This window comes from Neofelis nebulosa, chromosome 7, assembly GCF_028018385.1.
Source record: "Neofelis nebulosa isolate mNeoNeb1 chromosome 7, mNeoNeb1.pri, whole genome shotgun sequence".
Lineage (NCBI taxonomy): Eukaryota > Metazoa > Chordata > Mammalia > Carnivora > Felidae > Neofelis > Neofelis nebulosa.
The window spans coordinates 118,836,616-118,855,356 of record NC_080788.1 but is presented as its reverse complement, the minus strand read 5'-3'; the positions used below and the strand labels follow the sequence as shown (position 1 = coordinate 118,855,356).

The window sequence follows — 18,741 nt, the reverse complement described above, 5'->3', positions numbered from 1 at the left end:
AGAAGGAAGGCTCTTCTGTGGCAGCTGAGACCGACAGCAGGGTATGCCACAGACTTGACAATTCAGGCACCATGGCAGGTGTGGCCTTGGTCTTGACCGTGTGGGGCAGGAAGTCCTGCTCTGGGGGGTGGGCCCTGGGGTTAGGAGACAAACTGGTTCCCATGCAGGTGTGACTAAAGGCACAATCCTCTAAGATCATTGCTACTTCCGGGAGCAAAGGTTCTGCCACTGAAGGGAGCTGTGAGCACCGCGGCTCCTTTTTACCCTCGTTCTTGCCTTCCTCTTGTCAACCTGACTTCCAGGCTCTCAGAGCCCCACTGCTTCAGCGTTAGTGGGAGATGCGATTGTCTGTCGCTCAGGAAACCAGGTTCTCTATGAGGAGCACCATCTGTATGCAGCAGACTTCAACCTTGGGACTTCATTTAAGGGCATCATAGCGGTGTCTGGCCACTGCTGACGTTTTTTCAGGCCACTGGGTTTTGTGGCTGAGCACAAACCAAGGGGCACAGAGGCCACGCAGCCAAGGAGAACTTGGCAGGGTCGGGGCTCTAGCCTTCCAGTGACACCATTGTCCCAACCTACCAGGATGAGTCCCACACCCCAGAGATCTGGCTTTCCCGAGCTTTTCTGCTTGGCAGTGAGGGGGAACCAGACCGTGTATGTGTGTGTGTGTGTGTGTGTGTGTGTGTGATTAATGGGGCTGGGTGTGGGTGGGGAAAGAGGTAAGGTGGTACCTTTTTTTATTTCTAGCAGTAAAGCCTGCCCAATAACCCCCCAGACCAAGGAGCCACACAGAATTAGCTGGATTATAGTGGGTTCAAGTCATTTATTTTTAGACTGTACCAGCATGTTTGGGTCTGGGGTCCAATCCCCAAATTCCAGAAAAATAAACTAATGAGAACCACATGCACTATGAGAAGGCCATTCCGACGTGTCTGTGATCATGCTGTGATTGGGCATAGATTATAGACCAGGAGTCCTCCCTGAACAGCTGACGGTAGCTGGCTCTGAGCCCTCCTTGGGACTGGGGAGAGGGCCAAGACCGGATCATTTGGACCCTGTCCCTTTAAGGCCCCGAGCCCCTTATTGCTACATTTGCTACGTTGCTACTTGATGGCCTCCGGGCCTTGCCCAGGGGAGGCCTTATCACTGGGTGGTACTAATGAGTAGGCTGCTGGCATTTGCCCTTCCCATTGTTACAACAGCACAGAACTCTTTTCAGAGGGTCCCAGGGTGAGTTATCAGGGATTCAGCTGACCACCATTCAACTACGCCACACTTGGTCCTTGCTCCATTCTCAGCTCGGCCAGCCCTGTTGGAGGCTGGTGGCCCATTATGTTCCCCCAACCCCAGGGCTTTCCAGCTCCTGGACCTTGTTGGAACACCCCCCACCCCCAACACACTCTGCAAGGTCCAAAGACCAACAGCCCGCTAACCTTTCCAGCACAGGGGCAAGGCTTCTTAGTGGTGGCTTTCGAAGCCCATGCATTTGGAGCACAATGGGAGGGGCACATTTTAGGAGAAACATCAACTTCTACAAACAGCAAAAAGGCCCGATGGTGGCAGGCTCCTGGTTCAATGTCCTGTTGGTGAGGTAGTTTAAACACACCAGCAATCCTGGAAGAGCCCTCCCCCCGGAGCATGTCCCCACATGTTCACTGGTCTACGCAACAACTCAGAGTCGTGAGAGGGGCCTCTGGGGTGCTGGCCTGTACCTGACCTCTAGGCCTTGGTGGGCCTGGAGCCCCGCTCAGCTGATGGCACCATTGGGCTGGGCCCCACCGTGTTCCTGGGGTACAGCGGCACCGGACAGAACAGGACATCACTTTCTGCAAGGGAAGGAGCCCTCTCCCCACCGCTGCTTGGGCCAGGCCCTCTGGGTGCTGCTGGGCATTTACATGCGCCAACCTCCAAGTTTTCTTCTTCCCCTGAGGCAAAGGTGATCTCAGTCAGATGTCCAGTGCCTGGTACCTGTGCGTCTGACGCTGCTGGGTGGGTGGTCACTTCTGTGGCTGCCCTGAAGCTTTGACTATGGGGCTGCCAACAGGGTATTTGTCCAGTGAGCCCTCAATAAGAGACTCTGCCCAGCAGGAGAGCTAAGGAAGCTTCTGGAAGCAGGGAGACCTGTTTTGCTACAAAACTGCCTTCAGAAGTCTAATCTGGTTTGAAGTTTTGGCTGTGTAGACCAGGCCAATGGGGAACCCGCAAAGACCGTATTTTCGAAGTGTGCTTGCATTCGAAGGTCTGCACAGTAGATGACCTTGGACTGGCCAGCTGGGTGGAGCCACCCCATCCTTCCACCCGCGTTGCTTGGTTTGATCTACTGGGGAGCACGCGATGGTCACGGGACCGAGTATGCCTGGTTGGGAGGTGGGGTGAGGGGACTTATTGCCCTGGGTTTGAACGTACCTCTATTGAATCTGCTGCCTGCCCCCAGAACGGGTCCCCAGAAGTGTTTGGAAACCTTCAGCCTGCACCATCTCGGGGGTGCAGTCCATCTGGCTCCGGGTGGGACCTCCAGGGTTGGCCAAGTCTCAGCCAGCATCTCTCAGGAGCAGTGGCCAGGGGGACTGGGGAAGCCAAACTTGCTCTGTCCACAGCCCATGGGGAAGGGCAGGGGGCAGTCAGGCCTTTGCCCTGGGTAACTGAGGGCACAGAGGTGCTGCTGTTCTGGAACTTCCTTTGTCCACATACCCTGTGCCTTGATGTCAACACAGCTTGGGGACCCCTGACAGGGAGGAGCTTCTTTGGGGCAATGTTGGGTGCAGAAAACTTGAACTGCATTTTGGTTCTGAAAAAGGAGTCCTGTGTGAAAAGCAAGGAGATTTAAAAAAAAGGGGGGGGGGGCGCCTGGGTGGCTCAGTCGGTTAAGCAGCCGACTTCGGCTCAGGTCACGATCTCGCGATCTGTGAGTTCGAGCCCCGCGTCGGGCTCTGTGCTGACAGCTCATAGCCTGGAGCCTGCTTCATATTCTGTGTCTCCCTCTCTCTCTGCCCCTCCCCTGTTCATACTCTGTCTCTCTCTATCTCAAAAATAAATAAACGTTAAAAAAAAAAATTAAAAAAAAAAAAAAAAAGGGCAGAACAGGGAGAGGAGTCAAAAAACCCCATAACATGGGATAGGGCTTCATTTCGTTCGTGTACTCATCACATAGTTTCTGAGTATCTTCCTAGGGCCACAGTCTGTGCTGAGGTTGTGTGATATCAGGGTGTGGGAGTGCCTGACAAGAGTCCGGGTCTATCCACCACTGGAGACAACCTGAGGACCCAACACATGTCCTCTCCCTAATACCTACTCTACCTGGCAGAGAGAACAACTACCACCAGTGGGGGAAACTGAGGCATAGTGGTCACAAACCCGCAAGGGTACAGCCATAGCCAAGTTTCCTAATGCCCACAGTGGCCCTGCTGTGGGGAATGGAAGGCTGGTGCCATGGGGACAGGGCCCTGTGGAATCAGACACATGACCGCACTGATGTGGGGCTGCAAAGATGGTCATGGAAGCGCCCAGGAGGCGGGGTCTGCAAACAAGCTTGAGACTTTGGTTACCAGCTGGTGAATTTGCCTACGTAAGTAAAGAAATACCAGCGACCGCTTTTTGTTTGTTTGTTTGTTTTGCTTCTGTGTTTGCTGTTTATACACTCCCCAGGGAAAAATTTCACCTATGGCCAAAAATAGATTGAAGGATAGTTCTAGCAGGTGGAGTGAGTGTCTGAATTCAAAAACATGTTGCTCAATACCGCTGTCTGAGGGCTCACGGGAGTCACGAGGATGACAACAATAATCGCGAGAGTAATAGCTACCGTTTGCTAAGCACCTACTACGCGTCAGGCACCTGACTCGGCAATGTACATGTATTACGTCACAGCCAACTGGCAGATAGTCGTTTTGACATACACACGAAGGGAGTGCAAGTGGGTTTTTTTGCAGGTTTTTGCAGGTTTTTCTTTGTGTCTGCTTTTCCCCTTGATGGTCCACTTCGTTTAGGGCCCACTTTGCTGGGCTGGCAGAGGACCATTTGGTCCTGGCCTAGGCCCTCTGGAGCCAACTCAGCCCCAACTTCAGACACAAGTGAGACCTGGCCCTCCCTGCAGGGGCTCGGCCATGCCTACGCCCCAGCCACCTCCCCCCACCCCGGGGGAAGGGGGCTGCCGGAGGGGAGGATCCCAGTGCCCCCGAGTTCACGGCCATGTTTATTTTGAGTAAAACACGAGGGAACAAACCAAGGAGAAGGGGCGAAACCAGAATAAATTCGGAAATAATAAATGTTTCTTCCAAAGATGGTCAGAACCTCCACGGCTGTTAAACCACGAGCTCTTTCCCGGACACCGGTGCTTCCTGTGGTGTCGGACCCTGGAGGCACTTGACGGGACCAGGGGGCAGCCCCACGCCCCGGTGGGGACCCCCCGGAAAGTCGGCCTGCAGGGGGCTGAATGAACCGGAGGTGGAGCAGTCGGCGGGGTTGCTCAGCGGTGTGGCCTCCACGGGGCCCGGTTGCAGGAGGGTCCTTGCACAGATGGGGGCCAGGGCGGGGCCAGAAAGGGGGCCGTCGGGACGCAGCGGCTGTCGCTCTAGGGGGCGCTGTGGGCGCACTGGCCGCGGTGTGGAGGTGGGGGGTGGGGGGGTAATACTGGGGGTGCTCGGGGCCTGCCGGGGGCTCTTGCATCTGCCGGAAGGCGTGGTCCCCCAGACAGAAGGAAGAGTGGCGATAATAAGGATATGACCTCAAGTGAGAGTCACGACAGGTGCCCCGCCAGGTGTTGTGCCCCGAACGAGTTAGGGCCAAGGGCCTCCTCGAGAATGGGGTGTCGGCGCACAACTGTACAAGGAAGTGAGGGTTGTAAACAGGGGCCTCTGCAGGGCCGACCCCGGGCTCTGTGGACTTTTTCTGCATGGTGTCCCCGGGCACCCACCGAGTCTCCCCTCTGCCGCCCGTCATCCCCCTCACTCCTTCTCTTTCACAGTGACCAGATCTCCCCGTAGGGAAACTCTGTCCGCGGATGTGGAGCGCCGCCGCCTGCCCGTGGGGTCGTCGGGCCCGGGCCCTGCGGCGGGGACCGTCAGGAGGACTGCATCAGGCCGGTGAGGCGCTTGCCCGCCAGCGACTTTCCCTGCAGAGACAGGCGACAGAGTTGGCACGCACAGGTGCACACACAAACACACACACACACACACACACACACACAGACAGGGACAGAGACAGAGAGCCAGACAGGTGAATTAATTGTTGCCAGAGCCATGGAGGCCGAATGACTTAGCTATGGGACCCTGTTGATCTCTGGGTTTGGGAGCCTTGACCCCAGCACTTGGAACAGGCAGGGCTCTGGGGCAGGTTGGGGGGCCAAGGTGTGTTGCTGGTCCTTTGCGGGGGGGGGGGGGTGGGAATCTTACCCCAAACGAGGCATTTTAACTCTTAGGTAGAGTGTCTCTTAATGCTTGTGGGCCCGTCCTGAACTTGATTTTATTCAAGTGAGGAAGGAAAAGGTAGACTGGGGAGTAGGAAGATGACGGAGGTGGGTTGACCTAAGTGGGTGATGGTTAAGGATCTGGGTGATTAGAAGCTAAGGAATGAACTAGTCTTAAGAAGGCAGAAGACTTAGGATCCTTTCTGAAAGGCGGGAGTGAGCCCTCCTTGGGAGAGGCTCTGGGTTGTCTTGATGACCGGTTCTGGGACTGTGGAAATACAGGGGCATTTGCCAAGGCTGGGAGCCAGGCCGGTGAGCTGAGGCTGCTGCAGGACCCAGGCCAGTGCACCCCTGTCGTGTCCTATGTTCCTGGCTCTCCGTCTGTGGTACCCAGGGGCTGAACTTGATGACCCCACATCAGGATGTCTACAAACCCTGCACTTGTAACCCACGTAGCAGTTCTCAAAAATGAAAAAATTGACCTGGCTGGTAAGGCCTGGTGCATGAGGCACAGAGATCCTGAGAGAGATCGATTCCTCTATTGCCCCCCGGGGGGGGGGTTGGTGGTGGCCGGGGAGCATCCAGTGTGGGATTGGGCACCAAGAGGATGGATGAGGAGGAGGATGGGTAAGGCTCAGTCATTCTGCTTATTTTCTTTGACACAGTCTGTGCCCATTCCCTGTTCACCCTCTTAAGAAATCCATAGTGGGGCACCTGGGTGGTTCAGTCGGTTAAGCGTCCGACTTCAGCCCAGGTCACGATATCACGGTTCGTGAGTTCGAGTCCCGAATCCAGCTCTCTGCTGTCAGTACAGAGCCCGCTTCGGATCCTGTCTCCCGCCCCTTTTTCTCTGTCCCTCCTGCCCTCTCTCAACACTAAATAAACATTTAAAAATAAAAAAGAGAAATCCATAGCATCGGGAAGGGGTCTAGACGAGTGTGTGGCTGGACCCAAGCGGACTGATCACTGTGTCTGAGAAAATACTCAAACCCCATGCTGTCATTGACATCGGGTCAGCAACACCCTTGCCATCTGCAAAGGCGAGCACATGGTCCTCATCAGCATGGGCTGTGCTGTTTGGTAGTGAGAGACTGCAAGGACCAGCAGTTCCTCATGTTCATTTCCAAGTGGGGTGTGAGGGCTCGTCTTGTTTACTGGGTTTGGCTGTGTGCAAGCTGGATGTAATTAAAAAAAATTGATCAGGTTTGTGAAGCCTGGTAGAGTACTCAATCAACTGGCTGATTGATGAATTGATGGATAATGGGTACATCTAGTAAATGAACAAGGGCTGTGAGTTTGCTGGATGCAAGACAATGGGTCATCTGGCTTAGCTCTCCATTGAGGGACCTGCCAGCTTGACTTTGAGAATTCTGATGGCAGGCATGGGAGCTTGTCCAGAAATGGAATCGCCCTCAGGAGCTATTGGAAAGCCTGTATCTACATCCCCTTTTCTTTCACTCCTCATGTTCACTAGTGAGACGGAACTTCGTTTTTTCTCCCCTATTTTAAACACACACACACACACACACACACGCACACACACAGAATCTCCCCAACAGTGGCCTTATCTGGATCTTCAAATACACTAAACTTAGCCTGCAGCAGGATGCATTTATACCAGGGTAAGGATTTTTTAATCAGATTTTTTTTTTTTTTTTAATCCTAGAGGGTTGCAGTGCCAGTCTTTGCAAATCACTAAAAGTAAGGTGGCTACTTGTCTGGGTAAAGGGGTAGGACAAGAGCTCACAGCTGGCGGAGGCTGACCTTCAAGGACTTGCTCCGGCCCTGATTCTAAGGCACACCCATGGCTGGTACTCTCCTTGACTGCCCTTTCTTGGAGCTGGAGGCATTTGTCATCCTGTTGGTTCACCTGGGATTGTGCCTTCTGGATGCAGGCCTGAAGGCAGGAAGTGTGGGTATGTGCGTGAGGTCCTCTCGGGGGAAATGTGGAGCTGATGAGTTTAGGGGTCTCCTGGTCCGAGGGTTCTAATAAACCTCGCCCAAACCCTTTACCCACATCCATCCCTGCTCGTATGAAAGGCACCGAGGAATTTTGCTTGCCTCTTGGTGCTGTTTATTGCTGCAGTAACCTTGTACCGAATACTGGCTCCTCCCCCTCTCCTTCTGTCCCTTTTCCACCAGGGCAACAAATTACACGTCTGTCACCAAATGTATACGTTCTGGTTTTGCCATACATGGTATCTGGGGCTCTGATTTAGCTGGCGGATGTGAAAAAAAAAATGACTAAAGCTTCTGAATAACAGTGCACTGCCAGTGCCCATGTTAAAAGCCCAGAAACAAAGAGGGAGAGGTTTACCAGGCATCCAAACCCTCATTACAGCTACTTCCTCATTAGTGAGGTCATTTTGGCTGGAGAGGGGGCTGTAGGTTGAGGGAGGTTGGAGATTCTGTATCTGGAGAATTGTGTGACTGTCTGCTTTAGGTGCCTTTGGCCCGGAGGTCCCCCACCCTCTACCCCTCCCTGTTCTATAGAAAAGGCTGGGCCGGGCTTGGAGTCGCTAATTAATCTCTTCCTGCTTGAGCCCTGGAGCTCAGCCTCATAGCTCTGACTCCAAGGACCTGTGGCCTGCCGTCAATGCCTTCTCCTCCCCCTGCCCCCAACTGCTTCCATATCTCAGGACTTCTGGGGCCAGCCTAGAGAACTTGCCCTGAGATTGTTCCCAGCCTCTCAGCAATCCAGGTGGCGTTCCTTGGCATTTTTATCTCCCTCCCCCCACCCCTGCACGCACACATTTTTCAAATGCCAGTTCTGATGCTAAAGGAGGTCGTGAGGTTTCGGGTGGGCTCAGGGGGTAGCTCAGTCCAACTGCAATCTGTCCGCTACTCAGTGACCTCTGGGGTGAGGCTGGAAGGTGGTTATTCATGCAGGACGCAGGCATGGCTAGCTGCCTGGCCTCGGGCTTTGGGGAAGAAATCCTGCAATCACACTGGCTCAGCAGCTGCCTCTCTTCTGAAGAGCCGAGGCTCCTGTAATTTTCAGGGATCAAAGTGAAATCTGACAGCAGAGGCTACCCGTGTTCAGAGATGAGCTGCCCCAAGGTCTATGCCGCTAGGGGCTTGCTGGGAGCCCCAGAGCTACCTGCTCTGTCCGGAGAGAAGAGATCTCTCGCCCTGCACCCTCTGGGGCTCTTTCCTCCCTCTTCTTCACCCCCAGCCCTGCCTCCGATTGGATGATTCTGTAGAAAACACTTAGGAAGGGGAGCAGTAACTCCCCCTCTGCCTAGCATCTTGCATAGTTACAGGGGAAGCCATTTTTTCAGGGTGTGAATGTGTGATGTTCCCCAGTGCCGGTCATTTGGGAACGGACCACGGTGCCAGGAAACTGCAGCCAGCTCAGCCTGAGGCCTTGGCGTAGCTGAGCGAAGCAGCTGAAGGTGGTTGAAAATGCTATTAGCAGGCAGCCTTTGTCCAAGTGAGAAAATATACAGTGATTAAGAACCAAACTGCAGAAGGTACATTCCAGAGACACCAAAGCTTTGCATACAGACAAAGTGCTTTTCACCTTCGAGACATTTGGCAAAGTTAATCCAATAGAATTAGAATCCTTCAATGTGATGCACTAGGTTCGCAAACATCCACCCTCCACTCTGACTAATCATTTCAGCTCTGTGGCCATCTTGATGGCTAGAAGTCTGGAAGAAGGTGGTCATGAAATCTTTTGTTTCTAAAAGGAAATGCACAAAAGGAATGGCGCCCTTTTGTGCAGTGCTTTAAGGAAAATCAACATGCTGTTCGACATGCTGTGGCTCTGTGCATTGCACTTCCAGATATTAATCAACAAAACATGCACGATCCGGGTTACCAAGAGCGTTTGCCGCTTACTTACCTGGGCGACTGAGGCTAAACTCTTTGGCTGGGAAGAGGGCTGTGGCTCAGAGAGTAGCCCTGGGGGTCAGGTGGCATATTGGGGGGTAGCAGAACCAAGCACTGGGGACTCGGGCAGGACCCTTTCCAATGCTAACGGAGTAAGGACATCTGAGCTGCTGCTGAGACTCTCAAGCTGATTTGCCCAGATGACCTAAGACCAAAGTTACAGATCTCAAATCCCCTAAGCCTAAATCCACGTTACTATGGGGATAGAAATCAACTGCGGTTGCCTCTGGAGGAGAAGGATGGAACTGATTGGAAAGGGGCGTGAGGGAACTTTCCAGGGTCATGGGGTGTAGGTTATACTGGTGCATACCGTTGTTAAATTCACTGAACCACACATTTCAGATCTGTTCATTTTGCTCTATGTAATTACACCTCAAAAGGAAACAGAAAGATTAGGGAAAAAATCCAGCTATCACATCTCTGCTTTGAAATTTCCCACTCCTTACTCCTTTCCAGCTGCTAGCCCTGTGACTTTGCCTTTGGGCTCAATCCAGTTCTCCCCACTCCCGGGTAGGAGAAACCCGGGTTCCTCTGCTAGAGAAACTGGAACTTGCAATAGAACCAACGTGGAACACTATTTCTCGTCCAGTGATCCAGACTGACCACTTTGTTGTGACGCAGGCATTTTTCATCCTTGCTAATGAAAAGAGTGTTGATTGGGGCTCACCCAATGACCACGGTAGCCCTCTGTGGGAGGCCCCAGAGCTGTCCTCTCAAGAAGCCTGAGGGCCACCTGTGCGTAGCTGATGCTCAGCTTCATAAATGATGAGCGTGTGCAATCACAGGCCTGGGCGGCCTTGCTGAGGAGAGCAGTCAGGAGCCTAAGAGGCAGGTGGGAAGGTAAGGGTCCCGGCTTGGGTTCGACGGGAGGGGAAAAGTCAAGAACCTGCCTGACTTCATCAGGTGACTCCCCTGGAGGCTGGTGCCCCTGGTGCCCCTTCTCCAACTGAGCAAAGCAAAAGGCATGATTTCAAAAGGGCGTATGGGAATCCTGTGACATCTCCTTTCTCAGTGCTGTTTCCGACTGGGGAGAGAGTGCCACTTGCTCGGGGGTAGTTTAGGGGTCTTAGAAGCTGGCAGAGGATGGCAGCAGAATCCATACTTAATACAGAAGAGTTTCACAAAGCTTTCCAACACCTCATCTCTCATCTCATCAACTGGCCCTCTGTTGAACTTCCTGGCAAGGGGAGCCGGGGCGGGGGCAGATGAAAGGGAAAAACCTGGTCTTGGGACTAGCCAAAGATCACACACTGCTAATCCGCAGCAGGGCTAGGCGGGAGCCGCACAGGCGGAGAGGGTGCTGCCGGCTTCCTCACTCTTCAGTCATGGGGGGCGGGTGCCCGTGGCAAGATCCATTCCCAGAGTCTGTATTGCGCCTGGGCCCTTGCAGAGCTTTCTGATCCCTCTCAGGAGCTGAACGGCATTTTATTTGGCTTTAAAATATTCGATTTGACTCTTAAGAATAAGATACCACAAACATAAAACAACGCTCAAGTAAAAAAAAAAAAAAATGAAGAACTAGGGGAAAATGGAATGAATAATAAAAAGTTCACTGGCTAGAGAATTAATATCCATTCGTGTACATTTAAACCTGTTACAGAATAAGGTAAAAAATATGATCATAGTAAAAATAATGGATTCTTTTGAAACAGCTCACTAACTTAGGCACAGCGGTATAAACGACCAGGTTTTTGCCATGTAGACGGTGGGTCTATGCAGTCTACCGGTAGTCATGTCTTCTGAAAGCGATTCCTAGAAAATGTCACTGGGGCCGTTAGCACGTTCAGACACCTTAACTCTAGCCTAGTGCTTTTTTTTTTCTTAATTTTTTTTTTTTTTTAATTTAGAAAAGGTGAGTTGCCAACGCTTCCAACTGCACAAAAAGAGAAAGGACCAACCTATTCCCCGATCTCCCAGGGGCATTCTCTTTGAATTTCTAATTCCTGCCCTATGGAGTGGCATCAATATCCCAGGTACCTTCTCTTCCTAAGTGCCTTCCTCTTCAACTAGCCCGGACCTCGATGGTGACCCCATTCCCGGGGGTACAGGTTAGCTGCCGAGGACAGTGACTAACAGCCACCAGTGGACTGCACATTGAACAACGATTGTGTGCCAAACACACTAGGCAGTTTATAGACACTTGTGCTAATGTCCACACCATCCTGGCCAGTTATGCATTACTCTAAAGTCTTAGGACGTCTTAGGTTAAAGTCTTAGGATATATCATCTCGGCATCGATGAAGAAACAGGCTCAAACAGAGCTTGAGTTCCTTGCCTGAGGGCATCGGCTAGTCAGTGGTAGAGCTAAGTGGGGTGGCCTTCATGAGCCATACACTTTCTACTTGCGATGTAGCCATCCCTCTCAAGGAAGGAGGCAGATGGAAAGGCTCAGAGACGAACGGCTGGCTCCTCCATGCCCACCCACGTTAGGCAATCTCTTTGGGCACCCCAGGGAGATTTCCTCAACCTCACTGAGGAAGAAGCTTCCACTCCTGGAGGTGCTTGAGACCCATCTCAAGCATTTCTGTTCTGCCTGAGGTTCTTCCCCTCATCACATCTGGGACTCCTGAGAAAGAAGACGCCACCTTCTGGCTGGCAAGCTTGGCAAAGTGAGACTGGCTAGTGCACTGAGCTGGGGCACTTATCACCACTGCCTGGTGCACATGGCTTTAGAGTGCGCCTGCGGGACAGGCCGGGTGAAGCCACTATTTCTGTTTGTGCTCTTATTGGTGTCGATGCTTCTGGGGCCTCCATAGCACCTGTCCCAGGGAAGAGAGAAGCAGGTGTGGTGTTTACCTTTCTCAGGAGGGGCAGGCAGAGGTGCCTTACTCCAATTAGAACCAATGCCAATTAGAACCCAGTCCCTAAATCAGGGTGTCCCAGCCAGGCTGGGGAAGCCCTCTGTGGGTGGTGTTCCTGGCCCTCTGACTCTGGCCTCCCATCATGCTCATCACTTAAGGGACTCTTTGCAAGGGTTAGCCTCTGCCTGTTAATTTTGGTGGGTGGTGGAGACCTTCCCGCATGGTCCCCCAGCTGTGCAGGGACAAATCTGGAACTAGGCAGGCATGCCAGGAGTGACAAGGGGATAGCATCTGTGCCCTACTCTGGTGGCACGATGCCCAGATTCCCCAGCTTCCTTTCCAGGCTGTGCATTTCCACTTGCCCCATGCTCTTCCTGTGCAGGGGAAATGTCCCTCTTTTCATATCGGACCTCTTAGCTCTCCTCCCTCCGGTTCTGACTAACTCTGGCGCTCTTTCTATACTCCACGTGCAGGGAAGATCTCGGTGGATTCTCGAGTGGAGTGGAGGTGGGCATTCCGCTTGCAAGTCCCTTGGCAGTATGCCTTCCTGCAGCCCCTGCGATGCCCTCCTCTTCCCCGGTTCGTCCACCTCCTCCCCAAATGTACTTTGGGATCTTAGCTCTGGTTCGCTCCAAGTTAGGCAAAGCTCAAAAGACTCAAGGAAACAGGGACATGGCTGTGTTGCTATTGGGCAGGAACTTGATGTTTTTTCCAAGTCGGACGTTCAAGTGACCCTTGACCATGGCTCTAGGGGAGAGAGCCACTGAAGTTTCATGGAAGAGACAGCAGGAGGAATCATTTGCTTGGCAGTGTGGGACTCTTCCTGCAGAACCACGGGGACTCTAACTCCACCCCCCAAGGGCACCTCTCACCTCCTACAAACATGTTCACCCAAAACTCATCCATAGGCTGGGGTCCTTGGTTCAGCCAGCTGCCAAAGCAGAGCCTAGAAGGCACAGGTTGTCAACGTGAGGACTGCTCCCCCTACCCCCCACCGGGCCCAAAGTGCAATCTTCCCATAAATGTCCACGTCCATTTGGACACAAATGCCAAGGCAGCCTTAGTTCTCATTCCTCTCTTCCACCAGAAATGCGCTTCAGTGGGTATTCACCACACATGTATTTCTAACCTGAAAAAGTGCAGCAGGGAATGGGCCAAGCGGCATTTTCAAGGGATCTCTAGATAGAAACTTGGGTCACTGAAAGTCCCACCCACTGAGAACCTTCTTCCTTCCCTACAGACCCTTTTTACAGGTTGTCACGATGCTATTGGTGCCCGTGGGACAGAGGACAGGTGGTTGCCCTGCCTTCTCCCCTGATGGTCTAGTAGGTAGACATGTTAGATTTTCCATGTTTCCGCAAGACTTGGCCCTGGGCCACAGAGGAAGGATTACGGAAGCTGTAACCAGGAGATGAAGCCTAAGGATGCTGCTGTTTGATTTCAAAGCATCTTCAAAGGTAGTGAGCGTTTCTGTCCTGTTCTGCTAGGGGTCCAGGGGAAGCGCGTTACAGGGTCAGTACCTAAAGACATTATCTGCACATCACCTCTGAGACAAGGGACTTCTCTTCGCATCATTTCTGGACCCCTGGCTCCTGGTCTCTTAGGAAGAAAAAAACCATGGGTGCAAAAAAAAAAGGGGGCAGAAACGTGGGGACACCAAAAACTAGGCGCTGCTGACTGTTCCTGGGACGAGGGTGTGGGAACAAGAGTGATAGGCAGAGACAAGGCCACAGACAAACAGATCATCTCTTCTGGATTTTGGAGCACCTTCTGTGCAGAAGGATCCCCCAAAAAGTTAGAGAGTGCGGACGCCGGGATCACTCACCCACTGCTGGAAGGAAGCCACCTCGGGGGTGAAGTGCAGCGGCCATTCTGACTCTGCGCCAGCAGCACTAGGCAATTGTGTTTTTAGGAAGGGAAGTGAAGAATAACTTATCCAGCTGAAACCATGAACACCTGTGGCTTTAGGGGTGCCCCTGCCCAGACATGCACACAGCTGCGGGAGCATGCGATCCACGCGCCAAGGCACATGCGAGTCTGCAGCGTATGTTACTTGCGCACCATACGCTGAACACAGAGGCGCGGGTCAGGCAGGCAGCGCGTGCACCTGTGTGGACAGCTGTGCCCACGTTCACGTGCATGTTCACACCACAGGCACGTACACAAGCATGTCAAGCAACCATGTGATCGGCTGCAGAGCTTTGTACGAGGCTCTGAAGAGGCCAATCTTGGACAAGCACTGCAAACTTGAGGCATTTACCTTCAGATACATATATAAAACCTGAATTCTCCCCAGGAAAAAGCCATGTGTGTCAGTGGAAATGGCCCCTCTGCTTCTGTTTCTGCCAGTCCTACAAGCAGAAGCGTGGACCCCGGGGGTCTAGTTGAGGAGGGATTTCAAAGCATCCCCTGACACTTGTTTCTGACTCCTCCCACAACCCCACTCTGTAGTATGTGGCCACAAAATACAAGCTTTGGTTTATCCGGCAGGGGGAGCAACCAGACTTGGGGAGGTCATACTGCTCAGGGCGGCTCCAGGCAGGCAGACAGCAGAGAGGTGAGGGTTTCTGGGAATGAGGCTTCCTTCTTGGGGAGCGCTACATGTGGGCGGGGGGTGTGGGGGGGGGCTGGATTTCACGCTCTGCTCATGGGGAGAACTACTCCTCACCTGTGGCTGGAAGCAGAAGGTGTCTCAGACTTGTGCACCTCAGTAGAGGGGTACACATGCCAGATCCTGACAACGTATGCGATGTTTTCCAGGTGGCTGTCCCTACCCCCAGCACCATACAGCTCCCACAGCCTCCAGGGAGGTGCTTAGGAGCCCGCCGGGCAGAAGCTGACCTGTCAGTCGCCTTGGTCCCTCCATTCCCAGGGAAAACATTGGCTCTGGACTTTAAAAATAAGCCGGTAGTAATAGCTACCATATCGAGTCATTCTAATGAGCTGGTCACTGTAATAACTAGATGTGCTTTGGACACACTGTCATATATGAGATACACACATACCTGTCCCCGACTGCAAATGAACATAATGATACCTACCTTGGAGAATATTGTTGGAAATTAAGTAAGGTAATAAGAGCTCAGCATGCGGCGGCGGGGGGTGGGGGGGGGGACAAACAACAACATAATAATGAAAATAATACAAACGGTTCTACTTGAGCACGTATACTGCACTCGGCTAAGCACTCTGCTAAGTGTATTTTCCCCCCACTTAATCGTTTCTTTTTGTCTCCCTTTTACAGATGAGGAAACCAAGGCTTAGAGAAGCTGCTAATTGGTAGAGCTGGAGTAGAACCAAAGTCCCTCGCTGACCAAGCTCAGCATGGTGTGGACGCCCACAGTATGCGAGCCCCCAAGAAATGGCATCGACTACCATTATGCCTTCATTTAGTGCCAGCATCCACCCTGTACGGTGGGTACGGCTGTGTTAAACCCATCGGGCAAGCAAGGAGCTTCCCTGGGGTCTTATGCCAACATCAGGTGGACCGACAGGATCCAGCCAAGGCTGTCCATCTCGAACCCAGTCCACTTTTGTGCATTCTGCTGGGCACCGAAGGGACCTTGTTCTCGGGGCCAAACGAGCAGGTCGTCTTCAATAGGGGATGAGAAGGTAGCTGGGGGAAATGTCACTGCCAAGTTCCAACAACATTTGACCCTAGGTGGTTGGTGCTGCTCAGGCATGCCCCAGATGTGACGACCTGGCTACCGGTGGGTGGGGAGCAGTCTGGACAGCTCCTGGCAGTGAGCCATGAGGAGCCTCCCAGAGTGCAGTCCCCACGGGGGCAAGGTGCACCTCACTGTGCATTTAGTTATTCACGCAGTCCTGGGGAGTGTGGATAGGAAGAGGACCCTGACACTAAAGCTGAGCAAAGATGCTGAAGGGCAGGGGGGGGACCCCAGCGGCCACCTCCCCACCACTCCTTCTTGGTGATCCTTCCCATTACATCCTACAGGTCTAGAAACAATTTAAGAAAAACTATCATTGAGACCTAGCAAATGACAGGCTTTGGAGCTGTGTCATTACCAAGGAAACCTCCATCAAGTACGTGATCGCTGGGATGCGATCACTCAACACACGCTAATGGTGGACTCTTTTTACATATTTAGAATAATGGATGCTCTGGAATCTTCTAGTATCATCCAGGACAGAAAATCCACCAGAATTTCCCTTCTACTTTCGCTATAGGTTGGATTGAGTTTTATATCGGCTGCTCTATCCTCTACTTTCCAACTTAATCTGTTGTGATGTAAAGGCCAGGTCCTCTATCCATGCCTGATGGTCTGTCTTTTCCCATTAGGCGTGGGGGTTCAGATGTACCCTGTTCTTGGTGCAAACGAGAAAGGCCAGGATCATGGCATGGAAACGTTCTCCAACCCTGTGAAAAAGCATGGATGCCTTCTGGAACCCCATACCTTTCCCTCCCCACCCCTTATAGCCAGGCACTGATGGTGCCTGCTAGAGTTTTAAAGGTCTGTCGGAGGGAGCACAGTACCAATCAACTGTAACTGGGTTTTCTTTAGCTTAAAAAAAAAATGTCTTATTAAAACTTTGCTGAGTTTACGGGGATCGCCATGTTTAATGAGAGGCCTCGAAGAATTTGAAAGCAAGAGATGAGGAGAGGAAAAAAGCCATAAGCTGTAATCACCATAATTATACAATCCCATGATGAGTTGGAAGCAGCCCCGGTGAAGCCCGAGAGAAGAGGGAGTGTCATCCACAATCGTGCTGGTCTTCGGGACATCTGGGAGGAATGTGACACGAGAGCCCTTCCCTCCCCTGAGTTGGGCTGAAGATGAGTCCTCGAGGCAGAGCCCAGGAGGAGGGGGCCTCCGGAGGGCAGTTTCTCCTCGGTCTAAGGCCTCTGGGGGGCATGTTCTGCTCCTGGCCAGGCGGAGATGGAACTGGTGCCAGCCGCCCACCTGGAGTCTGTAAGTGGCATTGTGGGAAGGGGCAACTGGCATCCTCTTCTTTCCTGCTTTCAAAAACCCACCCTTCCTGGATGGCAATGATGACAGGCCAAGCTTTCTCAGATTCAGAGCCAGGGTGCCCCACGCACATGCCCACTCCGGCTGCGCTCAGCCTGATGGCACTACAGCCGCTCAGCTGCCCTGTGCCAGCGGGCGCCTGTGTCCTCTGCTCGCTGACCTCCTTTCAGGCACTGGGGGGAGAGAGCCCTGTTGCCAGAGCTCAGCTGCAGCAGCAGCAATTGGCTTAAAAAAAAAAAGAAAAAAAGAAAAAACCAACAACAACAAAAGGCAAGGATGACACGTGAAGGGCAGTAATTCCGCTACTTGACAGTTTCCCCTGCTTCGCCTGTGTCATCATCTGGCTTCTTCTCCCCCAAGGCAGAGGCTAACCTGACTCTTACGTCCCTCTCTCCCAATCTCAGCCAACTCCCTTCATAGGATCCCCTCTCCTTTTCTAAGGCTCATTTATAACCCATAGAATAAAATGGCAGTAGGATCCATTTAACAAATGTCTAATGCATCAGAGGATTCCAGCTACAAGAGACGAGAGAATCCAGTGCAGAAGCCTACTCTACAATACCCTGGGCCGTTCAGCTTCTGAGCGTTTCCAGGGAGCTCAGTGATCCTCCAGGGGATGTGTCCCGTTGTTGGGAAGTTGCTACTGTTAGTCTCCAGTAGACTGGCCCTCCCTGTATCTTCTACCTGTTTGTTCTAGCTTTGTCTGGAACTACCCAGAAAGGTCTGCTTACTGCGGGAGGCAAACACAAATACATCTCGCGATGGTTATCTAGTCTCCTGAGGGACTAGACCTCTTTATCCTACCTGACATACCTTCCCCAGTTATTCTCTACCGAATTTTCTCAAGATTGTTCAAGTTCCTGATAAAATGTGGGGGCTTAGAACCAAGACTCAATACAGTCTAGAGCAACATGAAAATCAGTGAGACACTTTTTTTAGTCCTTTCACTTTTGTTATTACAGCCTAAAGTAGCTTTTCTTTTAAAAAAGGCAATCGTGTCTTGCTTTTGCTTATATTAAGCTTATAGCTAACTACAACCCCAGATTTTTTTTTTTTAACTTGAATTACAGCAAAGTCTACAAATGTCATTCTGTAGTTATGAGACAGAATGATTTTTAACCTAAATTTTATCTGGTTCAATTGTTTTTGACCCATCATCCCACCTGAAGGAGATACTTTTTGAAGGTAATTCCATTACCTACCAAATGAACAACACCTCGTAGGCTGGGATCTCTGAACATGACTGACGTGTTTTTCTCTTCATCTGAGTCATCAAAAAGGATGTTGATAGGACAGGGCCATGTGGCCTACAACCAGAAACTGCCTTTCCGGTTGACACAGATCTATAGAACTCACCCTCTTACCAGCCATTAAAATGCCACGAATGTACTTGCTTTACCTAATTATGGGCAAACACAGAGAGAGTGCAGGTGGAGGGGGGGGGGAAGGGCAGGAATGGATATTGTTTTCAACCTTACTGCATTACCAGCAGGTCACGAATAGATACTCTCTGGAGCAGGGGGTGTAGTTACGATAATCATCCTTCCGCAACCAGCCCGGCTGACAAGGGCAATGTGGAAAGTTCCTGCTGAATATTACGCCAGTGAGAACCATTTCTGTTGGGGGGGCTGTGGTGCTCAGGTCGAAGGGATTT

The 18,741-nt window shown here is 52.1% G+C and overlaps 1 protein-coding gene and 1 pseudogene across 15 annotated transcripts in view; both read right to left on the bottom strand.

The window, feature by feature from the left end:
• Nucleotides 1–18,741, bottom strand: part of RGS6 (regulator of G protein signaling 6) — a 606,508-nt gene that overhangs the window by 8,261 nt on the left and 579,506 nt on the right. For 12 of the 15 annotated variants that reach the window (XM_058739537.1, XM_058739533.1, XM_058739538.1 and 9 more), the window contains 2 exons: nucleotides 13,925–13,991; nucleotides 4,173–5,110 (listed from right to left, as the gene is read on the bottom strand). The exons of 1 other annotated variant lie outside the window; for it this stretch is intronic. In XM_058739537.1, the coding sequence (XP_058595520.1) occupies nucleotides 4,944–5,110; nucleotides 13,925–13,991 (234 nt within the window). In that variant the 3' untranslated portion in view covers nucleotides 4,173–4,943. Of the gene's footprint in view, nucleotides 1–4,172; nucleotides 5,111–13,924; nucleotides 13,992–18,741 lie in introns of those variants that run through there. 2 more of the 15 variants (XM_058739544.1, XM_058739546.1) reach the window with 1 other exon arrangement.
• On the bottom strand, nucleotides 4,173–4,934 carry LOC131515854 (nascent polypeptide-associated complex subunit alpha, muscle-specific form-like; annotated as a pseudogene).